The sequence below is a fragment of the Fusarium odoratissimum genome, assembly GCF_000260195.1.
Source record: "Fusarium odoratissimum NRRL 54006 unplaced genomic scaffold supercont1.15, whole genome shotgun sequence".
Classification (NCBI taxonomy): Eukaryota; Fungi; Ascomycota; class Sordariomycetes; order Hypocreales; family Nectriaceae; genus Fusarium; species Fusarium odoratissimum.
Genome location: NW_022158701.1, coordinates 126,782 through 149,701, shown reverse-complemented (window position 1 = coordinate 149,701; position 22,920 = coordinate 126,782). Strand labels below are relative to the sequence as shown.

The following is a 22,920-nucleotide window of genomic DNA, read 5'->3' as shown; positions in this document are numbered from 1 at the left end:
TGAGGCTTAGGTACTGAAGATTGCGTCCTTGACTAATAATTTTATGGGGGCACGTGAAAAGTTGATGCAATATGGCAGTTATCAACAACATCGTAGCTGCCATCTCCTGACATTGGAAGCTCACTTGCCCACTTTGGATTGCACAGTAAGCGTCCAAAATTTGATGGTATCTTTTGACTGACAGAAAACCGATACCCTCAATCCTTCAAAACCAAATTTAAGAAGACTGATCTTTCGGGTTGATCACAGCTCGAGATAGGTGAGTGTAACATTGTTGGACTCATCGAACAAATACAATGGATTGTCATCCCGAAGCCAACATGCGGTATATTAGTGGACTAATGAAATAGGTTCAGTAAAACATGACTCTCAATAATTTTATATCAAGAACCCTCAGAATTTGTGATACTACATAATACATCATGGTACTCTTGATCTCATGCTAGGAAATGTGTTTTGCTAACTTACACGATCATCTACACGGTGTTAATTGGTGGCCTAGAACACGTGCACGGTGCATGCTCAGGCCAGCTAAGCTTCAACGTGATGACGGAGCTCCCTTGAATCGAGTCCCTGAACGTGGAGCTACATCTCCATTAGCATTTAGCGCCAAGACGACACATTTCAACAAGAACGACAACGCACCTCATACAGAATTGAATTATATACACTTAAGCCAAATAACACCTCATCATGGCCGATGCAGAAGAGAAGGCCCGCAAGGAGAAGATTGCTGCGGCCAAGAAGCGTGTTCGATTACCCCTCCCTTCTTATCCTGGCTACTTTCGCTAACATTGCGACATAGGTCGAGCAATTGAAGAAGAAGAATAATAAGAAGGCCACTCCAGCAGCAAAGCAAACAAAGCCAGAACCAGCCGAAATCGCCGCGCCCGAACCCGTCGCCGAAAAGGCTGAGGCCGCCCCAGCGAGCGAAGAGAAAGCCGTCGAAGAACCCAAGAAGAAGGCTCAAGAGAAGCCACCTGCTAAGGAACCCGCGCAGCCACTTAAAGTGGAAACCCAGGAGAGCAGCGACGAAGACGACGATAGCGATGAAGACAGCAGCAGTGACGAAGAGACCTCGGCTTCCGCTACCCCCTCTCTCGCCCAACAGTCGAAACTGAGATCTACATCATTTCGTGCCGGCTCCATTACCTCAGGAGGTGCTGCGCCTGCCAGCCCTTTCAGTCCCGATGGAGAAACTGCTCCAGATATCTACAGAAAGCACATGGCCAGAATCGAAGAATTAGAAAAGGAGAACAAACGTTTATCTAAAGAGGCGGCGGACTCGGAGAAGCGATGGCAGAAGGCCGAAAACGAATTGGCCGACATACGCGAGGCCGATGGTGAAGATACAGAAAAAGCAGGTGGACACGAAGATGGGCTTTTGGATAGTTTGGTAGGTGATAATGCATGCAACCACAACCGCACTCAATCCGCTAACTCTTTCATAGAAGAGCCAAGTCGCCTCGCTTCAACGTCAAAACACCCAGCTCCAACAACAGGTATCGCGAGGACCTGGTCATGGCCACCGTCCTTCCATGTCTGTGGCCTCACCTCCAGCAGATCTCAAGGCTGAGCTCGAGGCCAAGACAGCAACCATTGAGTCTATGGAAATTGAAATCTCGAAACTCAGAGCACAGGCAGAGCGACACGCCAGTGGATCGTCGTCCGAAAAGGAACAAGTTACTGCTCTGGAGGACAAACTAGCCCGTGCTGAGGCTGCAGCGGGTAAGGCTCAGCGCGAACTACAGGACCTCAAGCACAACCTCGAGAGGACAGCAGAGAAAGCAGTCCGCGAAGGTAGCGAACGAACAAGTGCTGAGACCAAGATCAAGACTCTCGAGCATGAGCTCGAAGAGGTCAAGAGCGCTCGCGATGAGCTGGAGAAGAAGGTTGAGGCATTGGATAAGAAGGCGACGACCCTGACTACATTACATAAGGAGCAAGATTCCCGCTTACAGGCGATCAAGAAGGAGAAGGAGAAGGCAGAACACGATGTCACAGAGTTGAGGGCACAGGTTGAGAAGCTTGAGAGCGAAAATGCAAAGCTCCGAAGCAGGAAGTCCATGGAGGGTGGCGGCGGATTAGACGATGAAGGTGTTGATGAACTTGAGGATGAGGAACGCCAGAAACTTGAGAGAAAGATCCGAGCGCTGGAGAGCGAAGTGCATGAGCTTCGAAGTGGAGCATGGATTGAGAAACGTCGCGAATTGGAGGCAACTAGTCCAGGCTTCCATGATGTCGACCTCTCTCCTGGACATGCGATGTCTCCAACTCAGCGTAGGAAATCGGGACCTGGAGGAGGAATTGGTGATTTCTTTACGAGTGGCCTCAACGCTCTCGCCGGTGGTAATGATGATGATTTCCTTGAGGACGACGATATGGACTTTGACGAGGATGCATTCCGCAAGGCGCAAGAGGAGGAGTCAAAGAGACGGATCGAGCGGATCAAGGAGATTAAGAGATCACTTAAACATTGGGAAGGTTGGAGGTTGGACATTGTTGAGAACAGGAGGGGAGGAAACGAAGGAGTTGGTGAGATCTTTGACGTTTGAACTGATGCTGGATGTTTGCAGTGTTGCTGGGTGGACGAGGCCCAAGTAAGGAATGTATTATTAGAATAGAAAGAGATTCCGGGACGATAAACGGAAAGGATATCGATGATTATTCTCAGCCGCTGTGGCATATCTGTTTCCGGTTTTGTTTCCGAGACCTCATGAAATATGAGTCGATAGTCTCCTACCCTGAGGTTGATAGGCCCGACAGAATGAAAGGGCACCTCGGTGCTACTACAGCAACCATTGGTTTCGACTGAATGAGGTATTTAAATGCCTGTTCATTCCTTCACTGCCGGAGGGCCCGTGAACTCTGATGATTCCCGCGGGACAAGTACGTATCCGACTCGAAGAACGGAACATAACCAGACACACAGCTGGTATGAAGCATGTTGGAAATATGCTTACCCAGAGGCAATGATTGAGTTGGAGCCATATTCGGAAGCTCACAATCACTACATATCCCGACTCTAAAACCCGGCATCGAGTGTCGGTATCTCATTCCTGTTGCTCGGACATCAACCGAATATCGTCCCCCGATGACGGCGCGGAGAGTGGATACCCTGACCGGAGATCCGAGTTGGAGAACGGAGATGCGCTCCGCGCCGAGATGCAAGAGGCCGGGAGGTGTTATTCCCGGTAGAGTGTGCCAAAAGGGTTTATATAAATCAATCAATATGAAGCTCAGAGCATCATCATACTACCTACACCAAATTGAGGTTCTGAGGCTTGCATCGGACCCGCTTACTTCCGGCTCATGTTTTAAGATCGACCACCTGTAACCGTATCAAAATGCAACTGAGAAGCTTCCAGCACTCGGCGACAGTAACACCGAGATGAGGCAAAAAACGAGAGCAGCTGTCATGCACGAGATGTAGCGCCTAATTTAAAGCCAAGCAGCCATAGCGTCCGGCGGTAGTCGTCGTCCCCCACTGAGCGGGGGACCAAGTGCGGAATCCATCGACACTAGTGTTAACCGTCGAGGCTGGGACTGGCTGGGCATTTTTTTCTCTCTGCTTGCAGCTTTTGATGCGGTGCCCCAGCTCGGTCAGGTACCGAGCCTCATCCCCAAAAGAACCTGGCAGGAAGAGAAAAGGAATACTCGAGACACACCCTGAGAGTTGGGGGGATGTAATGGAGGCTACGAGGGGTCTAAAGACTCTCGAAAATTATCGCGAGATGGTCAATTGAGGTGAAGTTGAGCTTCATGTTGGACAAGAACGTCATATGTAGACACTTTAGATAGAGAGACTCGACCCCTGTCATATCATAGCATGCGATTGTCTAAAAAGATCATGTCAGCCACGTTTGATATCCCGCACCGCATCATCCGTCTTCGGCCTTGGACCCTACAAGGCTAAAAGGAAAAGAGAACAGTCCGTTGTCGGAAGAATTGGATTTGAATGTTCCTTTGTCCTTCCTATTTCTCTCTCTCGATTTCGGCTCAAATCCCATCTCTACATCATCAACATTGTTTCTCGTCAACAGCTTCAGCACCAGAAGAAAACGACGTTTCGATCGAATCGAGCCTTGTAAGTGCAGCTTTTATATGTCACGTCGTTGCTAGCTTCGCTAGTTGTCAGTGGTCAATTGTCAGCCACAATAGGTGTCATGATACAGTTGTATCGTCATTGACCAACGATATTCCTCATGAGCATATTCGAAGACCACAAGGCTTCTTCTAGATTCGCCTCATCTAAGGATTTTAGCAGCTAAATACTATAGATCTGATCTCAGATTGGATCATACCTATTTCTGCTGAATTAAAGATGCACTACCAAAGCCTCGTGGTCTTGTCAGGACAGACATTTCCTAAAACTCACACCCCTCAAGATGCCAGAGGCAAAAGAAAACACTCAAAACATGAATCGCCTCATAAACCATTTCCCCTCTTCCCATTCTTGCTTACGCGCGCATCTGTAACTAACACCTGACGAAATTCCCCAGCTTCCAATCGACTAGCGGCGCCTCTTGATCAAATTCACCCCGTCTCATTGGGGGGAAACCACGCATCAATCACACCTGCCAACCTAACACTTACCCCATATTCTCCTTCCCCCGTCGCATCGTCGGTTTTCCTCTCGGACGCCGCACATCAACCGAAAACCTATCCTCGGTTGAAGTTTAGAAGGTGCAAAACCACACCCCAAGCACCTTCCTGAACCCGACCTCCGACCTCCACTTCCGACCCCAAACCAACCGCTTGCCCGTCCGTGTTGCAGTTACACCCCGCGCTGGGCACTTGCACTTGCAGTTTGTAACGACTAGCGACTCAAGGAAAGTCCCAAGTCGAGCCAAACTTCCGGCGACGATTCCCGAGTCCGGTTCCCGTACCTGCCTGCCTTACCGTACCAGACCCTTTTTATACCTCTTTTATAAACTCCCAACTTCTTCCTCTTCTTTTTTTTTCGCCCATCATGCCCGCCGCTGTCTTCGCCTCTTCCGTTCAGCGATCTCTTCTCTCGTCTTCGCTGCGCCGTGTCGCTATCACTTCATCCGCCGTCCGCCCTGTCCGAGCTTCCTTCGGTGCTATCCAAACCATCTCTCCCTTCGCCGTCCGCACAATGGCTTCCCACCAGAAGATCAAGGTCAAGAACCCCGTCGTCGAGCTCGACGGTGATGAGATGACCCGCATCATCTGGCAGGTCATCAAGGATAAGCTCATCCTTCCTTACCTCGACATCGACCTCAAGTACTATGATCTTGGTCTTGAGTACCGTGATGAGACCAACGATCAGGTCACCATTGATGCCGCCGAGGCTATCAAGAAGTACTCCGTCGGTGTCAAGTGTGCCACCATCACCCCCGATGAGGCTCGTGTCGAGGAGTTCAAGCTGAAGCAGAGTAAGTTAATTCCCATTCCGACCCTGTCTTAGTTCGCGTTGCGCCTCGATGTTCGCCCCGCCAATCGCAACCCCGCATACATGAGGCATGCAGGAAAAGCAACATGAGGGGAAACAAGCAGCAGCAAAGCGAATGAAACCTGCAGTAGTCAGCTTAACAAAATTGAATTCGGCTAACTTGCATGTCCAGTGTGGCTTTCCCCCAACGGAACCATCCGAAATGCCCTTGGTGGTACCGTCTTCCGTGAGCCCATTGTCATCCCCCGCATTCCCCGTCTTGTTCCTGGCTGGAAGAAGCCTATCATCATTGGCCGTCACGCCTTTGGTGACCAGTACCGCGCCAAGGACGCTGTCCTGCCCGGCCCCGGTAAGCTCTCCATGGTTTACACCCCCGAGGGTGGCCAGCCTCAAGAGATTGAGGTCTTCCAGTTCAAGAACGGCGGCGGTGTCGCTCAGACCCAGTACAACACCGATGAGTCCATCACTGGTTTCGCTCACGCTTCCTTCAAGCTGGCTCTTGACAAGGAGCTCCCTCTCTACATGAGCACCAAGAACACCATCCTCAAGAAGTACGATGGTCGATTCAAGGATATCTTCCAGGAGATCTACGAGTCCACCTACAAGAAGGACTTCGAGGCCAAGAAGATCTGGTACGAGCACCGTCTCATTGACGACATGGTCGCCCAGATGATCAAGAGCTCCGGTGGTTACATCATGGCCCTCAAGAGTAAGTCCACCCCTGTAGTCTGAACACTTGTTCAGGCTCTGCCTACTTAAAACGCATGAAAGCTAACATCTACAGACTACGACGGTGATGTCCAGTCCGACATTGTCGCTCAGGGCTTCGGCTCTCTTGGTCTCATGACCTCTGTTCTCATTACCCCTGATGGCAAGACCTTCGAGTCTGAGGCTGCCCACGGTACTGTCACTCGCCACTACCGTGAGCACCAGAAGGGTAACGAGACCTCCACCAACCCCATTGCCTCCATCTTCGCCTGGACCCGTGGTCTCGTCCAGCGTGGCAAGCTCGACGACACCCCCGAGGTTGTCGCCTTTGCTGAGAGCCTTGAGCAGGCTTGCATTGACACTGTCGATATTGACGGTATCATGACCAAGGATCTTGCCCTTGCCACTGGCAAGTCTGAGCGCAAGGACTATGTCACCACCAACGAGTACATGGATGCCGTTGAGCGCCGTCTCAAGCGAACCCTCAAGGAGAAGCTGTAAACGCATTGTCATCTGTCGTTTTTTTTTTACAGCCTCCCTTTAGCCTCTAATTCCGCTTCCACCTTCCTGGCCTCTTATGCCTCTGCAAAGAGTAGCCACTATTTCATGAACTCTTAAGAATCGGCGTCGAATATGTTGTCACAACCTGAATAGCATCTCACAGTCTTGAGAACCACAAGAGCGTCACCTCTTGCGATCTCTTGGCCACTCACTTCCTCAGCAGAAAGGAAGTTGGCGTCGTCAAGAGCAATCATGAACCGGAACCTTCTGCACAGACACATGCAGTTGGCTAACGACTTATGAAAAGCATTCCTCCATCGTCATTGTGGTTGGATAGGATGTTGGGTTTTTGAATATGTAAAAGCAAAGATTTGAGGAGGAGACAGCATGTATCATGCCACCGAGTATTGGAAAGCAGATGTCCATGTAGAAAGCAAGCTTGTTCTTAGCATATAGACAAGATGGGATACCCAGCCCTGCTTTATAGTTTTCTTCACCTAGATCTTCCCCGGCCATTCGCATTGTGACCACTCGTTCCCCGTAGTGCATTCCTCCTAGTCCTTCTTTAGTCGCGGATCAATGGGTGGTAGAGTCATAGGATGTACTCAAATTGAGCTTAAAGCAAATCTATTGGACCTTGAAACTTGTCCCTGCACCTCTTCTCACATGTACGATACATTCAATGCACAGCTGCTCTTGGTAGATGCCGCTTCTGACGCCTCTTTTTGTCATACTGCTTGCTGTCAAACCTCGGTAGTTGTCCGTAGCTAGCGTAACCGACACCCAATCTCCAAAATAATTCCCTGTTTCAGAAAAGCAACAATAACAACCAACTCCCTATTTCCCTTTTCCCCCTTCCAAAGAAAACAGATGTGCGTGTTCCTAGCTTCAGCGTCTGTATGCAGCCCCGTGGTGGGGAATGCCTCGGCTTAAGCCCGCACGTGTATATAAAAATGAAAAGGATCGTATAAAAGGCTGACATCAAAGGCTGACAAGTACAGAGGATGAACACACCCGCAGGCCCGGGTTGACCCGACCGAGATGGCCTCGGTTGGCCGGAAGGAAAACCGCGGTTGTCAAGGCATGCGATTCTGATGCCGGGGATTTCGCATACATACGGATTCTGTCCGTAGGGCTCCGTTCTTCGATTTCGATAGTAATACAATTTTGCAAGCTTTGACCATACAGTCGAGAGCGGCTACTCTCGCTCTAACAGTAGTACCCTCATGGCAAGGTTGCGTGTTTGGACACAGACGTATCTGTTCAGCCCTATGCCGGACCTATTCAGCGGAGGCTAGAGGAGCCTCCTTGTCTTTCTTAGACTTGCGTGCGCTTGGTGTCCCTTCTGCTGCTTCGCTCTTACGCTTCTTCTTCGTTGGTCGTGTTGATGAGCCACGAGGCTTGTATCCCGTGTCGTCTTCTGCATTTCTCTTGCGCTTGCCCCTAACAGCAGGTGTTGAGGCAAGCTCCTGATCCTCATCCATGCTGGCGTCCACGTCGCGATCTGCGGCTGCTGCTGAACGAGCTGCAGCACTGACACGCTTGCCCCTTGTGCTGGCTCTTCCGCCGCGCTCACCTCGTGACCCACGCGTCTTACGCCCACCGGTGTGACCACCTTCAGCATCGTCTGCGTCTCCATGTGCTTCTCCGTCCTGGAGGAAAATCTTGGGAGCGTGTTTGCGCAGCCAATTTGTCACACTTGTAGGATTCTTAAGATGTGGATGTGATTGATGATTGCCAGGATGAGCGCGGGGAGCGAGTGTAGGAAGCATATTCTCAGGGTCGAGGGCCATATCGATTTCGTAGATGTAGTTGTCGATGTCATCGGCAGATAAGAAATCGGCAGGATAAGTTTCGCCATCGACAGCCTTAAGATCGTTGATGATTTGTGGTAATGTCTCCTTGGCGCTGCTGTATGATGAATGTGGTACACTCTTAACAAGGTCTTCAAGCTTCTTCTTGGGCGTGTCTTTATGTAGCTCATGTTCTTCATCCAGGGGATGGACAAGCGCATCGGCTTGGGATGGAGGCTCGAGGGATACATCGACTTGTTTCTCTGGAGGAATTTGGGGAGAATTGTTGATTTCGAGTAATAGATCCAATAAGCGGCTATTGATAGTAGGTTAGTATCGTGTCTGCTGGTAAATGGTTGATGGACTGGAGATAGCCTACTCGTTCTCTACAGCCAAGCGCTTGACCAATGCAGCAGCCTTGTCTTCTTGCTTGTGCAACTCCTCACCATCATGCATCTTGTGATCGAACACGATGCGCATCTTTCTATACTTCTTCTTCCATGATTTGTATCCAGCGCGATGACGAGTGGCGCCCTCAGTTTTCACGGGGGACTCGTCCATTGCGAGGGAGGCTGTGATCGACGCGCGATCGGGCGAGAGATATCGTCAATGAAACGCGCTGGGGGTTGCGAATATAATCGAGATACGAAATGATCAATCGCGTGGTGTTTGTTGATGATACGAGTTGGCGATGTTGTCGATGCTGAAGGAAACAATGGGACAAGCAGAGAGTGACAGGGTTTGCCAATAAGATTTGATGTTTTGGCGCATTCAGTTCTGTTCAGGGCCAGGCCAGGCCAAACCAAACCAAACCAGGCTGTGACGGGACCTACGGGTCTCTTCAGGTGGTGTTGTTCTCACATTAGATCGGTACGTACCTTACAGTAGCTCAGGCACACTTGGCAGTTGCCCCAGATCAGCTTCTCCCAAGCCTGGTTCTAAAATGTTCCGCGTACCAACTCGGAGAGGCTTAGGGTAGCACGCGACAGTAAAGGAGACTTTGAGGATGTCACAAGAGGTGTAAGATTGATGAAAGAAGGGGATTGAAGCAAAATGTCCTCATTTGATTGCTTGCTTTATTGTGCTACTTATCATTATTTCGGTCAGCACACACAGCTTCAGTCAACAAGGTACTTAGTGGTTCAGACACACATCAACAGCATACCATTTCACTGTCGACGAATTGTCTGAGAGTACCTTGCAAAAAATAGTTTGAAGTCAGGTTGCAAGCTTTTATTGTGCCTCCTCATTATCTATTCTTTAAAGCCAAAGCATCATGATGCTACCTCCTTTCCTAGTGTGTCTAGTTCCTCCTTAATGAACTCTGCAGCATTCACCATCTCTGTGCTGCCATATACAACCCTCTTCTTAGCCCTGTCGCCTCCTGCTCGACTCACCCACTCCTGCAAGTTACCATATTCATCCATGCTGCCACCGCCAACTGTAAAAACGACGGCTTCACTGAAGCCTTGTCTTCTTTGACCAAAGCTAGCAGTCTGTCCGGGCACTTGGGAGCCAGGCATGCCGCCTGGAGTAGCTCCAGCGCCAGACCGCATAGCACTTGGTGGAGGCATGGTGCCTCGAGCATTGGCGGATCTAGGATCGTAGTAGAGGTAGTGCTCTGTCTTGGCAATAGCTGAAGAGGAGGCTGACGAGGGGTCCATGATCGATTCGACGATCTTCGTAACTGTAAAATCGCGATCGGCAGGGAGGAAGTTTTTCACACCGCTGATGAGACTCTCAAAGTTTGATGACAGACCAGTGGGCACTCCTGATTCTTTGAGGCGGTCGGTGAGACGAGATGACATAGACGAGAAGCGGCCGAAGAGATCTGAAGTTTGAGCAGGCTGAGCAGTGTTGTTGTTGATGGTAGTGAGTTGTGTCATCTTGGTTGTAGCGCGAACCCTGTCCTGGTCAGTATGCGCAAGACAAATCATTGCTTTAAACACTTACTGTCGAACATAGGGCAGACATGATACATCCGCGCCAGCTTCTGAGAGGGCCTTCTCGAAACCCTCGAATTCTTGTCGACTCACTTCTTGTTCTGTACTCAAGTACCAGATGATGAACAATCGCAGCTTATCAACGGGTTCGGAACCCTTGGTACTGTCACTAAGAATTTCCATAATCTGAGGTTTGGTCTGCTTCACAACATTCTCCTCCAGTTGGAAATAGTTGTCAAGCTGGCGGTCCTTAATTCCTGTCAACAAAGCCGCCAGGATGTTCATATGCATGTCGAGAATGCCTTTGCGCTCTCTCATTTCAGGAAGCAACGTTATTGCCTCCTTGAGATGCTGAGCGCTCGCGCTGGTATCGGCCTGCAAGTCTTCGAAATTTGTAACACCAGTCCTTTTCGTAATCGCAGCTGTTTCTTCTTTGTATTTGGTCAATTCAGCATCGATGTCCTCCGCTACTTGAGGGAAAGGACTGCCGGCGTTTTTGGCCCAGAAGAAGTCGTTTGTAGTCAAATCGTAGCCCTTCTTCGTGGGGCCCTTGGCAGGGTTTCCTTCCTCCGCAGGGCTTTCGATGGTGATGCGATTGAGCTTCATGTTGAGAACATCATGAACCAGACTTTGATATGTCCAAGAATGAGAAAGCATTGGCACCAAATCAATGTTTCGATCGAGAAGAATGAGTACGGGTCGGGAAGAGTGAGTACTGGATGAAGCGTTTGTTCGCGGCCCTGAGAAGAGGTTGTCCTTTGAGTTGAGGATATGATCTCGGAGTTTTCGGTCGAGACGCGCGGCGACCATCTCTGCAGCAGCGCCTTTGGGGCATCGGATAATGGGAATGACTCCTGTAAGATTTATCAGCATATTGGGTTTGAATACAGAATGTCCGGCATACCCATAGTAGCAATCACACTGAAGAGACCGCTAACAATCTTATCCACTACGCGATCAAGCTCCTCGTCGCTGGTGGCTGCACTGTTCAATGCCCAATACGTATGCTCTTTTTGCATGCCCAGACTGAATAGATCTGGTTCAGCGACAATGAAATTTAAATATTGGTCAAACAGTTGAGCAATATGTTCGGATGTTCCAGCAGCAGCAGTTTGTGTAGCGAACTCCTCGAGAAGGACACGGGGGAGGGAGGAGAGGAAGTTGATGTAAGCGGGAGTGTAAAGTCCCTTCTGCAAGTCGGATGTAATGGCTTGGAGGTTTTGCGCATTCGGTTCGAGGAGGTAGATGACTGGGACATCGGGGATAGGGTGCCTTGCGCCGCCAATGTGCCTGCGCAGCTCATGTTAAACTTTGTATATCTTCGTGAGGCTCGTCGACTTACATGTGCATGGTTACGCCCATTGACCGCAAGTCGCTGACGCGCATAACACTGCTGATAACATCCCGACCGAGGTCATCAAAGACCAGTACCTTCCAGATAGGGTTGCCATCAGCATCGAGGATAGGCGCAACAGGAGCAAGTAGACCGTTGGCATGGGCTTCGTCGGCCTCGGAGGATTCGACACTCTCGTTCAAGTTGAGGATTTTCTTTAGCGACGCTGAGAAAGGCATTAGTCGAAGAACGAGGGGCGCACTGAGAGTTCAGCATCACAAACCTATTTGGCGATCGCGCAGGGAGTTTCCCTTGGTTGCCATACTGGCAGATGACGTCGGGGCGTCGAGAGCTTAAGGTGGTGGTAGTGGGATGTAATTCAGGAGAATGGCCAGGTCGCTTGTTCACAGCAGATTCGATTGTAGGAGGAAACGTATGTCGAAACAAGATATTGTAGCCTTAGAGAATCCTAGGTACAGAATCTTCAGTCAATCTTCAACTCAAGAAATCGTATCGATTTGGTTGATGGCAGCTTGAGGCCACGATCCAATACTACGGTTGCTGGAAAGCTCCCCCGACGGCGCGCAAGCTGGAAGCACGGACCGATACAAGCGCCGACACGATTGGACATGGAAAGTGCCACGGTGCTGGGCCCGCTGGTTCCAAAGGGGCACTTGCCAGTGCAGTTGCCCACCGTCATGATTGTGTTTGTGCCTGAAATATGGGGCCACATCATAGCCAAACACGTCCAGGTCCGTTCTCTGAGTTCCATGCGAAATCGCCAGGGACTTCTCTTCATTCTCTTCGATCCGACGACACTTCATCAACCACCATCAACCATCGCGACAAACGCTGACTGGCGCTCAGCAGGTCAAACGCGTTTATATATAAGCTGCGCTTGGTATTTTAATTCCCATCTTTGTGCTCATCCTCCGGATCTGCGCCCACGTCAAACGCCTTGTGCTGGCGAACCAACGAGTCACCCTTGTGCTGCTCTCTTTGCCTCTCCGACAGGTCACACCTCCGTTCGATAATGTTGTAAACACCACGCGACTTGCGCAATATACAGATGGCATAGAGCTACTCTGCATCTTTTGGTAGGAAGACGGACAGAGTTACTGTACTGAAGGAACCTTATCTGAATCAAAGGGTATGCCCAAACTTGACCCCATTCCCTTTTCCACCCTGCACCAATCAACCTCTTTACCTCTGTCGCGTCATTCTGCATGGCTGGGTCATCCCGCCATCATGAACCAAAGCAGCAACGTTGTATCTGTGATTTCTCTATAACAATGGAACCAACCACTTGGACTCTCTGCAGCATTTAAATTGCGAGATGAGAAGATGGTTACCGTCGTGGAGACTTGCTTGGAGATAAAGCTCCTCAGCATCGTCTTCTAGGGGCGAAGAGCTGTGGCGGCTGGGTAACCCAGAGAGGTCCAGGCGACGAAAACCAGGCATCTACAATCTGGCCAGTTTGCAGGCGAACGCGCACCTAAAAAAGCTGCGGCACGAGTATTTGATGATATAAAGAGCATTCATTCATTCATTCATACAGAGTCAAAAAGGGCGTCATGGCTGTTGATCATCGTCTTTGCGACGTTGCAGGCGCCTGTCTTTTCAGGCGCTTGTTTGGGTACAGGGGCTGGAAATAACGCTGTTTTCAGCTCCAACTTCTGCTCAGCGGCACCCCAAGACAGCAACATCACAGGGACTACGCTACACTAAAATGCGGGTGAACACGCATCTGAAGGAAACAGTGGCTCCACCACCAAAGTCATTCCAGAATGCCACTATTTACCAACAAAGCAATCTGAATTGCTTCAGCGATCAAATTATTGCGACAAAGCCAAGTTTCTAAATCTCGCTTCGAGTTTATCATTCTCGATTTTTTCTCGAGTTGCTTTGTCGACGAGCCTGTCGCACTCAATTCTTTGTCCAACCTTTGATCAACCAGCCATACACCCTTTTTCTAAACCACCGGCCTTTTAATGGAAGATGGATGGATGCTCTTTATCAACGCTCTCTACGCCTTAATCTTACAGAAATCTCACGAGAATCCCTTTATATTATTCTTCACATCACTTATTACACTACCGATCTTCTAGTTCTTGTTGCAGACTTTGCTGATGGTTTTTTTTGCTTTCTCTAGACTTTCAGATTCATTCACCTTGTCCCTTTCCCCAAAGACCTGGACCCTTGTCAGCCCGTCCATTTATCGACTAGCGTACTTCTATGGTGGGCCACCTGCAGCTGCGATAGCCGAAAGCCTCTCCCTAACAGCAAGACACTTGCATAAAGTCTCTTGTCAGCTTAATTTCTGTATGTCAGTACATTATTTCTCGCTTTTCAGATACATGAATGGTAGCTCCAATCAAGGCTACGTCAACCCCCAGCCACACCTTCGCGTTGTTGCGCGAGGCTCAACTGCCTTCCTTATTTCCTTCATCGCATCCTCCGCGTTTACACATTCGCACCTCATCTTAAGGTAGCAATGATTGCTAATACCATGCACTAGCTCTTAAAGCTGTTCAACATAATTGATCCTTGGTCTCTGTGGTCGTATTGCTGTTGTAGCAGCTGCCTCTTCTAAACACAGCATCTATCACAAGATGCAGTCTTGGTCAAACAATGGCCAAAACGGCGCCGATGAGACACAGCATCAATGGCACAATAACTATGCCTTTGCAGGCCAAAACGGCCAATTTGACCCTCATCAGCCTTGGTCACAGCCTGTGAGCGAGCAGGCAGCCTACTCACAACTTAATCCTCAAGATGCTTCCCCGTCAAACTTTTTCGACTCTGATCAAAGTCACCCCTTTCTCTCAAACACTCTGCATGACTCTCAACAGGACCAAGCAGGCTACCACCCAAGCCATGACTCTCTCTCTATGAACCAACAATTTTCACAACAGTCACAAGATGTAATGGAGACAGATTTTAGTGGAATTCATCCTGATATCTACGGTCAACACGGCAAAATGAACCTGGATAGCGCCATGGCTGGCATTGGACAACTATCAAGTCATCCTCATTCTACCAACTTCCCATATTCTATGGCACCACAAAATGAGTCATCCTTCGAACCTTCTATCCAGCAGTTTTCTCAGCAACATGTAATGCCACAAACAAGTAGGCAGCAGAGCCATACACCAGTGCAGCAGTTTGACGGCATCTCGTCTGCTTATACCCCAGGTCATAATTTCAGTCGACCGCCCCAGCCATCCCCGGTCCAGAATCAGCAACAGTACAACCAAGCTGCTTTTTCACCTCCAGTGAACGGCCAGACGCCTCAACCACGACCGAATGAACAACTGAACTTCCAACAAGGTCACCCGCAAGCACGACAGCAACCTCAGCCTCAACAGCAACCTCCTAAGCCTCAACAGCAGATGCAACAAAACCAACCGCAACCACCACCACCGCAGCCTCAGTTCGCCCCCAAGCAACCTGTGGTCTATCCCCAGACCTCGCAGCCTTTGCCTGGCCAGAACTTCCAGCAATCGATACATCATCAGCAGCCATCCCACTTCATCAACAACGCCACATCACCACCCACAGCTAACACTCAATACATTTTGTCACAACCAAGCACGAATCAAGATACTGGGGCCCTTCAACCCGCGACGAACGAACCGCCTCCTAAGAAGAGGAAGCGAGTAGCTAAGACAGAAATCAACACTCCTACTCCCACTCCGGAGCCCACTGCAGCATATGTCGACTCGCCTGTTGGGTCTCCTGCTGTGAAAAAGATTGATGATCTCGATGGCCTCTCAGCTCCGACTCCCACGCCCGAAGAAGCCCAGTTAATCAATCAGTTTACTAAGCGCACTAAGGCCGCCCAAGCCAAATTTCCTGCTATCAAGGGGCTTCCTCATTTGGTTCATGAGGGAACAATTAAGCTTCCCGCACCTAAGAGCTATGATAAGCTTGCCCCTCTCGTGGCACTGCCAGCTCGTAGCGGAAGACAGATGGTCCCCGAACTTGGTTACAGTCTTCCATGTGAAGTCCAGGGGCGTTTCACCAGCCAATACCGCCCCTCTCCAGATAAGGGTGGACTTGATGAGAGGCGCATGGAGGCTAAGGTGCTTTTGGATGACTTTGATCGTTCCATGAAGGGCTTAGGCAAACGGCGTCCCAAATACACGGAGTACCCGCATGCTTTCAAAGAGCAACTTAAATCTGATGAGGCTTCGAAGAACAAAGCCGAGAAAAAGGCAAAAAAAGAGCTTGAGGAAGAGCGTGGTAAGCCAGTAAGTTATCCGGTACAGTCTTTCGTAGGCCTTATGACTAACCATGTCCAGATCCGCGCAGCTACTCGCCCAGCCGACCCTGCTGAAGCTGCTGCCTGGGATGCCATCGGGATGGTGCACATCGAGCAGTCTGTTGCACGTACCAATGCCCTGATTGCAACTCGCGTTCAACAAGCAGGCGAGTATTTCATCAAACTTCGCAGCGAAATGAACCGTGCCAAGCAGGAACTCGACCAAGCTATCAAGGACAAGAAGCCGGAAGGTGTGATTGCAAGGGAACGACAGGACTTTGAACAAAAGAAAGAAATACTCTACCGAGCTTTGGACGCCACTATCGAGCATGCAGATGATGCGGTATTGGATAACCTTGGCGGTCACCAAAAGCTAGTTTTAAGTTTGGTGAATGCGCTCATCATGTGTATCAAAGCGAGTGACTTTTCGGGAAAGCTCCCCAAGATTGTCCTTGAGATGTTTACACATTTTCCTATGACGAAAAGGATCGCTGAGACAACAAACTTTGAAACAGTGAGGAAACGTTTTGCCGACAAGGGAGACTCGGAGGTCAAAGAGCTTGTATCAGAGATCACAGTCAAAGTCAAGAAGCTCAAGGCCAGTGAGCCCGAAAGCACAGGCTATCAAGGCACTTCTGCGTCAAGCAGAGCGAAGGCTAAACCGGGGATGGAGCCTTCAGCCAAGCGTGGGCGAGACGAGGAGGCTGAAACAAGAACGGTTAAAAAGATTGCAGTAGAATCTAGCGGCAATGCTCTTAGCAGGAAACTTGCGCAGCCCAAGATTCAACTTCAATCAGCATCCAAAACCAGTGCAGCAAAGGCAGCAGCAGCTTCTATTCTGCCTGGCAAACCCAGACCAGTAGCCAAACCTGCACCAAAGCCTGAAACCAAGGCAGACGTGAAGGTCATAAGTGACGACAAGATAAAAGCAGAAGCGAAGCCACCGCGAACTGAGACGAAACCACCGGTACCTCGAAATGGGACCACTACCGCTCCGACCTCAAGCTCAGCCAGCGCCCTGTCCGGCATTGCTTCGCTCTTGGACTCGATCAACGCACCAAAAGCCGAGGCTCCTGTTGCACAGAAGGAGACAAATGGGTCTCAAACCTCCGAATCACCTGAAGAGAAGGCCAAGCGTCTCCGGAAAGAGGCTCGCCGTAAACTTCGAGTCAGCTGGAAGCCTGAAACTGAGCTTGTTCAGATTAGGATCTTCCAGAAGGAAGAAGCTGAGGACGAAGGACGAGAGTCGAACATGACCCGAGATGCCGCCGACGACCGATCTGAAGGAATGGTACTCAAACAGCGTGCGAACGTAGAGGAAGAAGAGGATGACGAAGACGTTCCTTATCAACCTTGGATGGGACCTGTCGCAATCGACTTCTCTAGGCTACCAACAGACGTCCGAAACAAGAACTTTGTTACCCGAGGTGGTAATGTCACCTTTACAACAGATGAACAGCAGCGCATTGCGGATAGGGAGCAACGGGAGCTCATGGCTATCTATGCTGACCCCGATGACATACCGCCCTCACCCAAGTCACCGATGCCCGAGGCTACTGGAACTGGTCAACAGAAGACTCAATATCTGCCTGATGATTCAAAGTTCCAAGAGATCCAGCTTCGATGGCGCGATGAGCAGCAAATGGGATCTGATGGAGCACTCTACACGGCCCTACAACGCATCGAGGCAAAGAACAATCCAGGAACTCGTCTCGATTCGATTCTGGGCAACCTCCGGGGCGCCTCAGAGGCGCCCCGCACATCCCCTCAACATGCCTCTCACTCACAGCACCATCCGGCCCTGGCTAATGATACTCTACCTCTTATCGCTGGCCGTGCCGTGTTGGAACAGGTCATTGCGGTGCTCAAATCCGACAAGGTCAAGAGCTGGCGAGACTCTAACCCAATCACGAACGATGCCTGGCGTGCCTTTCATTACTCTGACATGCCTACTCGCCTTTGCGGAGGTGCCATTGAAGGTGTGGCCAAGTCTCTCTCAGGCATGCCATTTCCCAGTAATTCGCCTCCAGAATGGATTCTCCATGATCAAGAGAAGGTCCGCGAGTGGCAAATGGGGCGCAACAAAGAACTGGCATCTCGACAGAAAAGGGCAGACGAAGAACGTGCGCGCGCAGAAGCGGAGGCCAACGCCCTGCAAGCAGCAGCTGTCGGTGCTTCGTCTGGCCAAGCCCCAGCCAATCCTCAGGACTGGGCGGCCTATTATGCTCAGCAACAACAGGCTTATGCCCCTTACATGGCTTTGTTGCAGCAAATTCAGCCCCAGCCCCAGACGACAACTGCACCTGCACAGCAGCAGCCGCAAATTCCTGATACCCAGCTCCAGTCTATCCTGGCCGCTATCAACCAGCCGTCGCAGGCTTCAGGCCAAGACTCGACCGCGACCTCAAATGTTGCTTCATATCTCAACCCCAACGATCCATCATACCAGCAGTACATGATGCTCAGCCAAATGGCACAAGGGCAGCAAGTCCCGCCTCCGCCTCCACCACCCGCAGCGGAGCGAGAATGGGATAGAGACAGAGCATACAGCCGAGATAGAGACCAAGATCGAGGTTGGGACCGTGAACGGACGTATGACCGCGACCGCGATGATCATCACGGAGGCAGAGGAGACCGTGATGGAAAAGATGGAAGGAAAAAGAAGCCTACTCTACCACCACACAAGCCTGCTAACAAAGCACTCATTGGCACCAAGCCTTGTACTTTCTGGCAGCAGGGCAAGTGTGCTAGAGGAGACAAGTGTACATTCCGACACGACTAACGATGAGCTATATAAAGCTTGTTTACTATATTGAACCTGACTTGGAGTTTAGAAGTGGGATATATCATGGTGTATTTTTAATGTAACCAAAAATTCGCATCAGCTAAGGTCAATCGAGGATCAAGACATTGAATTCCCTATACTATGTGCCCGAGCGCGTGATATGCACCATTACAAGAAGAATTAAAATCTTTCATATTCCACGTCGTTTACATAACTGTGATTCCAATTTGAACTGTACATGGATGGGCCTGATACCTGCGGCCAGTTTTAATCATTGATTTATGCTCTCAACTTTGAGATGTCGGATATTCTACCTATATAAACGACCTACTCGGCAGCAGCCATCTCTGTGTCACCCTCGCCAGCCCTCTTGACCAGTCCACGCAGGCTCAGGTCATAGACAACATCCTCGACTCTCTTGACGTCATACTTGACAGCATCAGCTCGCTTGCGGAGAATGTCGTTCTTGAGGTTGAGAAGCTGGAACCCGGCGAAGAGATCCTTGATGAACCCGCTAATGACGAGAGGAAGCTCAAAGTCTCCGAGGGTGACAGCATTGGGAGCCAGACGGGCAAGCTCGTTGGTGAGGTCCGTCAGAGATAGGAGATACTCCTCGATGGTGAAGTGGAAGGCATCACGGTCCTTGAGGTTTGTGGGGACTGGGGGCATGTTAGCGTTAAGGTTTCTAGATAGGTTTGGAGATGGCTCGCGAACCCTGGAAGACCTCGCCAACTTGCTCGAGAGTGAGAAGGCGACCGAGAGAAGCAGGCTGGGAGTCAGAGCCTAGACCGCCGAGCCAGGCAGTGTAGACAGCGGTGCCGATAGCATTTTGAACGGTTCTCGCCCACTTGCTGTTGTATCTATCCCCGAGTCAGATTTTGACGCTTTTTGACATGGCTGCGAGGACGTACTTGTAGTATGGGTGCTTGCTAGCCACCTCATTCAGCTCCTTCACAATAGTGACCTCTTCCTTGATAGCATCCTCAACCTGTGACACAAGCGCAGGGTCTGCATTTTCTCTAATCAGCTTTGCGCATTACAAACTTGGACATGGAAAAAAACTGACAGCGAGCGCGGGGCGTAGAGTGGACGCGAGAGAGAAGACCTTGAGCGGTGGCAACGGCGCGCTCGAGACGCTGGATAATCTGGGTGAGGTTATCACGAACGGCGGTCTCTTCATCGAGCTTCTCCTGGAGGTGGGAGAAGATGGAAGGATCGAGCAGAGGAGTGTCGGAGGACATAATGGCGGTTTGAGGGAGGGTGAATGAGGCTCTGCGGATGAGGCTCTGGAGAAGATGAAGGTTGGAGCTACGCTAGTCGTTTGTGTATTCAGATGACGGGCGATAGGTATTTGCCTAGCACGAGGTTGCGATGATCACGAAAAGAATATACAGCGAAGAAATGGAGGTTCATAGGCACATCATTACTCTGGCTACAAGCATTTGCTTTCTACCATCGGCATCACATATCACAACATAGTAAGATCACGAAAGTGGAGGGAGTTCTTCCTCACTGCCCAGGCAAGCCCGAGCAAGCAACGAAAAACTAGGAGCTCAAAAAGTGCATTCGCGTCACCTGGAGGCAGTGTAATACCAGGGACACTGTGGGCGGAATCATGTGCAAGCACAGCGGAGACCACCCGAGTTTCAAAAATAGGAATAATCACGATTGATGTCCTTAGACATCTTTCAGAGATTAAACTGAAAAGAACAGATACTACACTTGATCTAAGCCAAAAGGCAAAGAGAGCTAAAGAGAAAAGAAAAAAGGAAAAGCGTAGCTTGGAGGGGCAGAGCGAGATTATATACTGGCTCTGAAGGCGGTGAGGGAGGGAGTGATCTGGAGAGTGGCAGAATTTGAGCCAATGAAAATTCGGGACTCAGCAGGCTGAGAGTGCTGCCTGTTGATTCACGGCGGGTAGGAGCGCTCCACCGAGAGCGAGGGTGCAGGCAGAGAAAGCTCAATGTGCAAGCCTGAGGCTGTATGCGCTTTACGAATTGATGCCTCAGACGTGAATTGCGTGGCGATACCAGAAGAAGCTTTCTGTGTAGCTGAGACGTGTCGCTCATCTATTCGCATCGGCAGACATAAACAAGGGAGCAAGTGACGAGCTTGCTTTCGTACTGAAGTGTATTCATTGCCCTTATGCAGCTTGCTTGCTCAAAGTTTGAAGCTGTGCTTCGATGCAAACCAACGAGGATTCACATCCTAACCACTGGGAACGACTTTCATGTTGACGATCTGTAGTCAGCTTGCATTTGACAAAGGTCTAAATGTGCTCCGAGTTCCAATGCTGGCCAAGCTTAAACACCGACTGTTGGTTGTGCTCATGGAATGCCCGTCGTGCGTTGCGCCGTTTCAAGAACTTCTCACGAGAAAACCGGCCAGTCCGATACATGCATGCCTAGCTTCCCAATAGTTTCTGATATTGGACACTATCTTCTATGCTTCATGCATCCCCGAAACGTTTGGCCTGGAGACTCCCGATGCGGCCCGCAGGTGGTTTCCTTGCTTGAGACACAGTTGGCTCTAAAAGCGATCATCCAGCACATTCCAATATTTGGGCGGCACCATTGGTCTTTGCCCTCAGCTAATGGTTTGGGTTTGACGCAAGCATGCAACCATTCCCCGCAAGATATAGACGAGCAACGCCCCGACCCCTTGCCAAGCAAATATCAAGGACCTAAGGACCAACAGGCGAAACCTTGGTCAACCGATGATCTTCTTCATGCTGGAAGTCACCAAACGAGTCGACCTACAGGTCAAGCTCGGACAATATTTGACCAGAGCAATGCAATGCAAGGAGAGGCGCAACAGCCACCGTGTGTTGCTTGTGAGCACCTCATGTAAGGAATGAAAGACACGAGGTCAAGGTTTGTCCACATATTCGCATAGCCTTCGATGCGACCTGACGAGACTTCCAAGCTCGAAGTCGTTATCTTTTGACAGGGGATGCAAATTTACGAGCGTAAATCCTATCGTATGTGAATGTCTCAATGTTTATCTGTAGTACAGGCTTCTCCCGTTCTTCTAGAATAGTTGGTTCACCAGTTCCACGGCTGAGGGTTGTCAACGCCTCAAGCTCCGTGCTTCCCGATATGGCAAATGATATTCAGCATGAAGAAAGGCAAGTATACTTCCAGAGATTAAAGGGCTGTTTAGGAAGGAGTAATAACCAGGATCCGCTCTGTCGGAACGGTTGGGTAGGATTGTGTTGCTGCTAGTTGGTGGTACCTGCCACGAACAATATGAAGTGGCTGAGTATTGTTCTTCAGCGCCCACCTCCAGAATGGGAACAGGAAAAATAGCCACAACTCCAACACCTACATCTTCACAATCGAAGCGGTGATATGTGATTGATGTCTTAATTTTGTGTCATAATATGATATGCAAAAATCCCATATAAAGACAGCCAGTTCCCTTCGATAAGGGAGCATATCAGCAAGCTCTCAGCCTCAACGTGACAAGCAAACCTGCAATCTTCACATTGACATCTCTTTACAACTCAATTTCTATCACCATGTTGGTAACTAACTCCCTCGAAATATGGAGCCTTCTCCTCAGTGCCGCCGCTGTTTTGACAAGCCCAATTGTCCTCGAATCTCTGGATGAGACCCCTGCCGACTGGCAGGAGTCCGACTCACCAGACCCTGATCAGATCATTGAATTCTCCATTGGCCTCCAGCCTGAAGATAGCCAGTCACTTGATACTGCTCTATATGGAGCCCCGGATCCCGACCATCCCAATTACGGCAAATATCTCTCTGGAGAATCTGCTAAAGCCCTCCTCAACCCATCTAACCAAGCTACCGAGTCCGTCAAGCGTTGGCTTACAGATGCCGGAATCCCTGAGCATCATGTCCGTGACGAAGATCTCAGGATTAGAGACTCAAGAAGATCGAGAGTCAGCTTCTCTAAGACATGGTTAGTTTATCCTCTAGAATAAATAATTCTATGCTAATACTAAGACAGAGAGTCAAACCGGGCTAAGACAGAGCTCGTTCTCAAGGAAGATAGCGGATCGTCCAAGAAGCGGCCGGAGGTGGAGAGTGATTGTAGCGACATGCTCTAAGGAAGCGATGTGAGGTGGCTACGATGGACAAGAGGAGGTCAAGGTGTATTCATAATTCGATTCAAGTTCATGTCTACGAGATGTGGCATAATTGACAAGAACATT

The 22,920-nt window shown here is 50.0% G+C and overlaps 7 protein-coding genes across 19 annotated transcripts; 4 read left to right on the top strand and 3 right to left on the bottom strand.

The window, feature by feature from the left end:
• Positions 1-584: 584 nt before the first annotated feature.
• On the top strand, positions 585-3,792 carry FOIG_09243 (uncharacterized protein). Its single transcript, XM_031209457.1, has 3 exons — positions 585-750; positions 806-1,396; positions 1,452-3,792. The coding sequence occupies exons 1-3, from the start codon at positions 694-696 to the stop codon at positions 2,553-2,555; spliced, it is 1,752 nt and encodes a 583-aa protein (XP_031060544.1). The 5' UTR covers positions 585-693; the 3' UTR covers positions 2,556-3,792.
• Positions 3,717-9,343, bottom strand: FOIG_09241 (uncharacterized protein). 3 transcript variants are annotated; one of them, XM_031209449.1, is made up of 3 exons: positions 9,297-9,343; positions 8,798-9,247; positions 3,717-8,734 (listed from the first exon to the last, which is right to left on the bottom strand). In XM_031209449.1, exons 2-3 carry the CDS (start codon positions 8,977-8,979, stop codon positions 7,906-7,908), a joined length of 1,011 nt encoding a protein of 336 aa, XP_031060536.1. In that variant the 5' UTR covers positions 8,980-9,247; positions 9,297-9,343; the 3' UTR covers positions 3,717-7,905. The 3 variants fall into 3 exon arrangements, with proteins under 3 accessions (XP_031060536.1, XP_031060538.1, XP_031060537.1); XM_031209451.1 differs by lacking the exon at positions 9,297-9,343 and having other exon boundaries at positions 3,717-4,251; positions 4,305-8,734; positions 8,798-9,274; XM_031209450.1 differs by lacking the exon at positions 9,297-9,343 and having other exon boundaries at positions 8,798-9,274.
• On the top strand, positions 3,888-8,501 carry FOIG_09242 (isocitrate dehydrogenase [NADP], mitochondrial). Of its 5 annotated transcripts, none has more exons than XM_031209452.1 (4): positions 3,888-4,087; positions 4,503-5,399; positions 5,589-6,125; positions 6,201-8,501. In XM_031209452.1, the coding sequence occupies exons 2-4, from the start codon at positions 4,973-4,975 to the stop codon at positions 6,623-6,625; spliced, it is 1,389 nt and encodes a 462-aa protein (XP_031060539.1). In that variant the 5' UTR covers positions 3,888-4,087; positions 4,503-4,972; the 3' UTR covers positions 6,626-8,501. The 5 variants fall into 5 exon arrangements, with proteins under 5 accessions (XP_031060539.1, XP_031060540.1, XP_031060542.1 ...); XM_031209454.1 differs by having other exon boundaries at positions 4,064-4,087; positions 4,281-5,399; positions 6,201-7,207; XM_031209453.1 differs by having other exon boundaries at positions 3,893-5,399; positions 6,201-7,207.
• A 269-nt stretch (positions 9,344-9,612) lies between the features above and the next one.
• FOIG_09240 (uncharacterized protein) lies at positions 9,613-12,316 on the bottom strand. Of its 3 annotated transcripts, XM_031209446.1 has the most exons (5): positions 11,978-12,316; positions 11,704-11,920; positions 11,266-11,651; positions 10,372-11,215; positions 9,613-10,323 (listed from the first exon to the last, which is right to left on the bottom strand). In XM_031209446.1, the coding sequence occupies exons 1-5, from the start codon at positions 12,015-12,017 to the stop codon at positions 9,693-9,695; spliced, it is 2,118 nt and encodes a 705-aa protein (XP_031060533.1). In that variant the 5' UTR covers positions 12,018-12,316; the 3' UTR covers positions 9,613-9,692. The 3 variants fall into 3 exon arrangements, with proteins under 3 accessions (XP_031060533.1, XP_031060534.1, XP_031060535.1); XM_031209447.1 differs by having other exon boundaries at positions 11,704-12,316; XM_031209448.1 differs by having other exon boundaries at positions 11,266-11,920.
• A 150-nt stretch (positions 12,317-12,466) lies between these two features.
• On the top strand, positions 12,467-18,943 carry FOIG_09239 (uncharacterized protein). 5 transcript variants are annotated; one of them, XM_031209443.1, is made up of 4 exons: positions 12,467-12,844; positions 13,847-14,016; positions 14,213-15,947; positions 15,999-18,943. In XM_031209443.1, the coding sequence occupies exons 3-4, from the start codon at positions 14,307-14,309 to the stop codon at positions 18,738-18,740; spliced, it is 4,383 nt and encodes a 1,460-aa protein (XP_031060530.1). In that variant the 5' UTR covers positions 12,467-12,844; positions 13,847-14,016; positions 14,213-14,306; the 3' UTR covers positions 18,741-18,943. The 5 variants fall into 5 exon arrangements, with proteins under 5 accessions (XP_031060530.1, XP_031060528.1, XP_031060529.1 ...); XM_031209442.1 differs by having other exon boundaries at positions 12,475-12,844; positions 13,253-14,016; XM_031209444.1 differs by having other exon boundaries at positions 12,475-12,844; positions 13,847-14,020; positions 15,999-18,909.
• On the bottom strand, positions 18,854-20,331 carry FOIG_09238 (uncharacterized protein). The gene is made up of 4 exons (XM_031209440.1): positions 19,810-20,331; positions 19,655-19,751; positions 19,458-19,603; positions 18,854-19,402 (listed from the first exon to the last, which is right to left on the bottom strand). Exons 1-4 carry the CDS (start codon positions 19,982-19,984, stop codon positions 19,071-19,073), a joined length of 750 nt encoding a protein of 249 aa, XP_031060527.1. The 5' UTR covers positions 19,985-20,331; the 3' UTR covers positions 18,854-19,070.
• A 1,764-nt stretch (positions 20,332-22,095) lies between these two features.
• FOIG_09237 (uncharacterized protein) lies at positions 22,096-22,689 on the top strand (the record flags this gene model as incomplete). The annotated part of the gene is made up of 1 exon (XM_031209439.1): positions 22,096-22,689. The coding sequence occupies exon 1, from the start codon at positions 22,264-22,266 to the stop codon at positions 22,687-22,689; it is 426 nt and encodes a 141-aa protein (XP_031060526.1). The 5' UTR covers positions 22,096-22,263.
• Between the last annotated feature and the right edge of the window lie 231 nt (positions 22,690-22,920).